At 32.1% G+C, this 7,204-nt stretch overlaps 1 protein-coding gene across 3 annotated transcripts in view; it reads left to right on the top strand.

Moving 5' to 3' along the window:
- The window catches only part of LOC129803029 (heterogeneous nuclear ribonucleoprotein L), a 260,754-nt gene continuing 253,550 nt past the window's right edge, over window positions 1–7,204 (top strand). For all 3 annotated transcript variants that reach the window (XM_055849343.1, XM_055849342.1, XM_055849341.1), the window contains exon 1: window positions 1–680. In XM_055849343.1, coding sequence (XP_055705318.1) covers window positions 546–680 — 135 coding nt within the window. In that variant the 5' untranslated portion in view covers window positions 1–545. The remainder of the gene's footprint in view (window positions 681–7,204) is intronic.

Genomic DNA, 7,204 nt, shown 5'->3' with positions numbered 1-7,204 from the left:
TTGCTTTTTAGTCAACACACGCACTTTGTTCAGTGATGACGGTGGTAGCAGGTTCTCGTGCACGAATCCAATAAGAATCCTGTGTGGAAGAGATCAAGAAGATACCGTGTAGCCCCTGACTTATCAACGACATCCAGGTGGAGGTGTGTGCGAATGAAAACAGCTGGAAGGATTTAGAAATCTCTGGGCATTGGTTTTTTTTGTGTGAAATAAAAAAAAAAGAGAAAAAGAATATTTGGCAAAGCCTCCATAGACACTCGGGAAAACTTTTGCATGGTCGCAGGAGGCGTGTGTGAAAAACTGTGTTGAATTGTTTGTGTGGTGGTGAAAATTCCACGGGGGAATTTTCATTCGCAAGTGTGTTTGTTTATCCGGGAGGGAAACAGAGCCGCTGGCCATTTTTTTTCTGTGTTTTCCGGCTCTTTTGAAGGACTTGAGTGGACTTTTGGGGTGACACGGAGAGATCCGAAGGGCCCCCAGAGGGTGTATTTTCAAGTGCGTGAGAGGTTAAGCAATCCCACCAAGTGATTTTTCATTCGAGGACAATGGCGTTCAATGGTGGAAATAGCGGCGGCAGCAGCACCAGCAGCGGCGGCACCGACGGGCCCCACAACAAGCGACTCTGCACCCGAAATTCGACAGACAACGCCACCACTGAGGGTGGACACACTAACAACAAGGTAAGAGGGTGATTCCCTAGTATTGATGTCTCGTCGACGGGCGGATAATAAGGGGCGCCGATGGTGCAGTGATTGGGATTGGGAATTTTGACACTTGTCGTACTCACAAACAACCCCTAGAGCCACTGGTATCCTCGGCTGGAGGCTCCTCTCTAGGGGGTGCAACAGAGTGCAATTGAAGGCCACAAGAGGTGCCGTCAAAATTGGGGGATGCTTGGATGCCTGTCAAAATATATCGATCGGCGGCTCTTTCAGACGTCTGACGCTTTTCATAGGAATTCACGTCAAAAATTGAATTTAAGTATTTTCTCGGAAATTTTCCTAAAATGCCTATCATTTTGATTTCTCAGAATCCCAAAGAAAATGATTAGAATTTTTTTTTTATAAGATGAGAGATTTTTTTTAATCAAAAATGCGTAAAAGGCTCGAATGAACTTTTATTATCTTTCCTTTGTTTATTTTCGCACGAGGCAAATGTTCTTCAAACAGTTCTACTGTGCAGTTTCCCAGTACATTGACGCTTCTTGTAGCCCCCGCTTGGAGCGCATACTTGCGGTTATGAAAATTAAAACCTCTAACGTTATTATCAAAAAACATTTCATAGAGATTGTCGGTAGAATTAGAGTCAGAGCACCTCTTATTTGTCACCTAAGAACACCTTTCTTGCCACCATTCCATGGCATGAATGAACAGTGCCACTCCAATAGTATAAACACCATAAAAATTAAATGTCAGAAAGGTAAAATTTATACACTACGTTTAGTAACTACAATATGCAAAAATACGAATGTTAGAAAAGCAGCAACATAAACGATATATGAATTTTTATCGCTCCACGTTTTTGGATTAGGAAAATTTCAGATGCTGTGCATACAGTAGACCTCGTAGACGTCTCTCTCAATCGGGCATATGGGTCAAAATGTCATCCAAATTATCGATAGATTTGGGCGTCAAAAATTTTGCACCCGATTGAAAAAGAGCCGATTGAGCGAGGGGATACTGTATGTCTATCTTATTCTCTCGCTTTTGAAATTCGATTGAGCTAAATTGAATTTTTTTGTGATGTTTAAAAGAAGAAGAAGAGTGCGAAAGAATGAGATAGACATGTGCAAAGCATGTGAGAAAGAGAGTAAAGGAGACTGAGGCAAAATTTGTCAAAACGAAAATTTCAATATTCAATATTTTCTAAAATAAAATAGACTGAGGTTTGAAATTTTTATTATTTATTATTTATTATTATTTTGATTTATTATTTTGTTGTTAATTAAGAAAAAGTTACAAGCCAAAAGACAGTTTATTTATTCACTCAAAGTTATTAAGTTGTTCGTTGTCAGTTTCATTTTAATTTATTGATGCACAAAGACTCTGAAGTATTATTAACTACTGAATTTATTTTTTAAGTATTCTTTTACGTGGTTTTACAGTTAAACATCTTAAAATCAAATAAAATATACAGTAGAGTCTTTAAAATCTGAATCTCTCAAATTCGAACGCCGTTTGGATTCAATATGTCAATTGTGAGGTTATGTTAGAAAGTTCGTATTTTAGGTGAATGAAAATCATATTTATGTGCATTTTCCTGAATGTTTACATACATTATTATCTTATAAAATGAAAAGGAAGTATGCTACCACTAAAACTTGCGAGAAAGTACGAGAATTTAATTCAAAGTACAATTTAATCTATCACAAATTTCGTTAGTTTTGAAAAAATCGTTCGAATTTGGGAGGTGAGAAATGTCAAAAATACCCCCCGAGCGTTCGAATTTAGGAGACTCTACTGTACTTCAAAAATACTCTGTGAAACTGAAAAAACCCTTAGAATGAAATAGAATGTCTTATGCTGACATCAGAATAGAGGTATAATCCACTTCCCGTAGATCTCAAAATCCTAAATAACAACCAATTTTATTGTTTTTTTTTCACAATTTAATAGGTCATTTGTCCTTGGTAATCCAATCTTAAGTTAAATTTTTATAAAATTCGTGATTGTTGAAATGGTTGAAACACTAGAGCAGTTAAGCCGTATCGATAAGTCTCAAGCCTGAAGCCCGTATTAGTCCTTTGCTAAATTAGGATTTAAAGTAAAAGCTGATTAAAATAAATAAAAAAGAAATAGGGGCAAGTGGGCTTTAAATTTGGGGCAGCTTTGAAATTGGGATTTTCTCCTATTTTTAAATATAATCGAGCCATATCAATAAGTAATTTAGCTTCTCAATCTGTTTATGAAGCTAAATTATATCATGATATGGCTTAATTCTATTTAAAAATAAGAAATAAATTCCAATTTCAAAGCTGCTTCAAATACAAAGGTGCCCCACTTGCCCCTACTGCTGGAAGTTTTAAGCTCATGCTATGGACAAATGATAGAAAATTAAACAATTTTCATTAGCATTTTAACCACAAATTTATCTGTGAATTCTTTAGCCTTTTTTCCTGGAATATTCCCGTCTAGGTTTTTCATCCATTCATTTAATGGATTATGTTAATATTTTACGCATTTTACATTTCTTGGTGTTTGATCTTGTTTACTTATTTTCATGTGCAAAATATCAAGAATTTATTTATAAAGAAAGTGAATACTTATGACTAACAATTAATGTTTAAAATACCTTTCATTAAAAAAAAAACTTAAAGCAATGAAAGATGTTTAAAACTTTTAAAATTTAGACACATTTGCAACAATAGATTTGCTCTCTGACGATAAGAAAAGACACTGATTTTATCGATAATAAAAGAGCTTTTGGACGTTATTTTTTGAGTTTAACTTTATTTTTGTGTAATATCTAATCTATTTATTTATATACTCTATTTCCTATTATTTTATAATTCTATATTGAATTTGTTTTTCTAAAAATATCTATTTCTTTTAGTTCTATATGCATTATATTGCTCCTTATACCCTTAATTTAAAAGATAAAATGGGAAGATAACTCTGTATCTTCAAATTTATATATACATAATATGCTTAATAAATTAATCTGTAAAACTTTTCAATTTCCGTAGACGAAAGTAAGATTTAATTTAGATGAAGTACTAAAACGACTTAATTAAATAATGTTAAAATGCACTTATCATTGACTCTGATGAAATTTTAATTTTTAAACGAATCAAGCATAAAATACAAAATGAATGTTTAAGAATTCTTAAATTATTTATATTATTGCAGAAATTGAATTAAAAAATCAAAAATTGTTTTTTTTTTACGGGCAAGTATCTCTTGTAACATTTTTTTACGATAATATTTATACATTTGACGTTTAGCATACGTTTTTACTTCAATTTTTAAATTTTGCATTATTTTGTCTTTTCTATCAGTATCACAACTTAATTTTTCATGATTTTTTTTTTTAGATATTTATGTATTTGCAATCCATGATGCAGTTTATTAAGTATTTTATTATATTTTATTATTATTAAGTATTTTTAATAATAGGTAATCGGATCAAATATTTTAACTGAATTCTTAAATTGGAGATTTTCACTTTAAAATTTCGATTTACGAGGGGTATGTTGAAAAAGTAAGGTGAATTTTTATTTTTCTCGAAAAATATTTAATTCATCAAAATCTATTTTGCCCCTTTAAAGTAATCCTCCTCAGATTTAATGCCGTTATACTTGAGCTTTTCTCAATCCTCGAATTGTTTCTGATAAGCGGTTTTCGATATGGCTTTGAGCTCTTCCGGCGATGTGGTCTTTGTCTTTTATATGGTACCAGAATGCAATCTTTTCATAGGTTTCTTTAGTTCTGGGAACAGGAGAAGGCACCTAGAAGCCAATTTAAATAAAAACGGTAGCTGAGCTATGATTATTAAAAAAAAAAACAATCACGAACAACCAAGTAGGGGAGACTGGGGCAAAAACTTGTCAAAACGCATATTTAATTATTTCACGAGCTTTGATAAAACTTAAACGTTTTATAATGAGCATATTCTTATAGAAAATTTACTGCTCTACAACATTGCAGAAGACTATTTTCCTCTATCTCGAAAGAAATGTGATTTTCGTATCATTTTCTAAAACTCGATTTTGTGGAGATTCTTAAAATTGCTGGGGTAAATTTTGTCAGTCTTTGGATAATTTGTGACGTTTTACTCTCCCAAACTTTTAAAATATCAAATAGACATATTTTTATAGGAAATTTATTCCTCTACAACTTTGTCGAAGATAATTTTTCTCTCTCTTAACGAGAAATGTGCTTAAATTGAGCTAATCAGTATTGATATTTTCTGTAAGCCAAATATTCCAAAAATAAAGCTTCAAAATTTCATTATTTTTTTTTTTACATAATCCTTCCTCGAATCCCTTGAAACTTTGTAAGTTTAAGAAGGTTCATGAAGGCTATCTATAATAATAAAAATTTCAAGCCTCTGTCTCTTTTATTTTAGAAAATAATGAATATTGAAATTTTCGTTTTGACAAATTTGCCCCAGTCTCCCCTATATACGAACGAATTTCCGGAAAAAACTCTGATGTCACACTTTCATGTTTTCATGTTCAAAATAACAAAACAGAATTCCATTTAATGAACCAACTGATATACCGATGACCCTAGAAACTTCTATCATAGTGATCCGATAATTTTCCATAACAAATTTCTTTATTTTTCCAACATTTTTATCGATCACTAACATGTTCTAGGCGTATTGTGAAGAATCTATACCATTTTCAAAATTTATTTTTGATCAAAATAGACTTCCTTAATTCCATACTTAAGATTTTAAATACGTTTGAACTTTGAACGTTTAATTATATCTTGTTTTAGCGTAGATTCCGACCTTCAGGACCAAACAGAATGTAGAAATTGTTTATCAAAATAAATCATAAGCACGAAAGTCTTTAACGAACAAAAAGATATTCTTGTGAAAACTTAAAAAATGTAGGGGAAAGTGCCCATGCTTGATACCATGGGAAGCTTTGTAATGACTAAATTTTCAATGTTTCACAATATATATGTAACTCATCGCAACTATATTTTAAAAACTATGGTAAAGTGGCCAGTTTTTAAAATATATTGCGGAGTGCAGTTTATTGAGGAACATAGGAAAAATCTAATCATTACGAAACTTCCAATGGTATCAAGCATGGGCACTTTCCGCTATATTTTGTTTGTAATTTAAAAGTTGTGGTTTTAACGAAAGTTTTATTTCTAGCAAATTAATCTTACTGCAGCCTTAGGCTTAAAATTATTTAATTATGTTTCAAAAAAAAACCTATTTGGAAAATATATATAATTATGTTGTTCGTTTAAACCGACATAGAAAAGTTATCAAGAGGACAGGAAATTTAACTCCAAAATCATGATTTAATTTTGTTTAAAATATGTAAATGCAAACACATTTCATTTTAATCTCTCTATGTTGTAATACACAACAAAAAATATTTATAATGTGCAGTAATATCAATGCAAATTAACCTCAACGCACTTTGATTATGGATTAATTATTCTGAGACGATTTTTTTCCCAACGAAATGCCATAGTTTATCTGTCATTAATAACCATTTGTTTTCTTAATTCTTCAACGTATAATTTATTATTTGCCATAATTTTTTCTCACTTCCTAAAGAGATTTTGCAGTTTTATCTGAAAAACTTCTCAGTCATCTGCAGAGTTATCTGTGCAAACATGGCAGAGAGATGTTAAAGAGTTTTTTATTGGGAAATTTAGGAGATAACAAACCAAAATTGACTTTCAATTCTCCCAGATGTTGTAGTGTCAGCAAAGTGAGGCTTTTAGTGTTCGATTGGTGTGTATTTAAATAAATATTTGGAGTAAATGGCACTGAGACCGGTTCATGTTGGTCGCAATTTAGAGCCACTTCTTTTCCCTTCCACGTTGTAATTTTTTTTTTAGCGTGTCCAGTCTTAAAATCAAAACAAGAAAGTCAAGTAATAAAACGCAAGAAATGTCCGAAGGCGAGATTTTGAAGGTGGTTTTGGGTTGCGTTCATTTATTTTTTGATGCAGTTTTTCGGATTATGCAATTGTTGAGAGAGAAAGAGAAATTGGGGGAGAATATGATGAAGGATTAATGGAATTTTTGACAGTGATACTCGGATTCCTCTTTTTTGCTCGAATTTCACAGAGAACACGCGGTATATAATCTATTGCTGTGTGGCCGTTCGGATATCGGTTTGTTGTCAGATTTACAGGCCATAAGAGTAGAGGATAGGGACTTGGGGTGTTCGGCGAGCCCTTCATAAGTCGATTATTTCAACGATTTCAACGATATCATCAACCTGTTCTTTATTTTTAACCACTCATTTCTTATTTTTCTAAAATAAGGCTGTTTTTGGATATCTCAAAAATAGATCCTAAGATTGTTCTTATCATATCTGGATATGTTGTATCATGTGAAAGATGGATGATTTCAGATACATCATACTGAGAAAAAAGTGGTGCTATTAACTTTTTTAGGTGTAAAAATATATCAACATTTTTTAATGTTAATTTTACACCTTTTTAGGTGTAAAATTAACATGAAAAGGGTAACTTTAACCCGTAATACACCTAAAAAGCATAATA

This window comes from Phlebotomus papatasi, chromosome 2 (assembly GCF_024763615.1).
Source record: "Phlebotomus papatasi isolate M1 chromosome 2, Ppap_2.1, whole genome shotgun sequence".
Taxonomy (NCBI): Eukaryota; Metazoa; Arthropoda; class Insecta; order Diptera; family Psychodidae; genus Phlebotomus; species Phlebotomus papatasi.
Note: the sequence above shows the minus strand (reverse complement) of the source record. Positions and strands in the feature narration are given on the sequence as shown.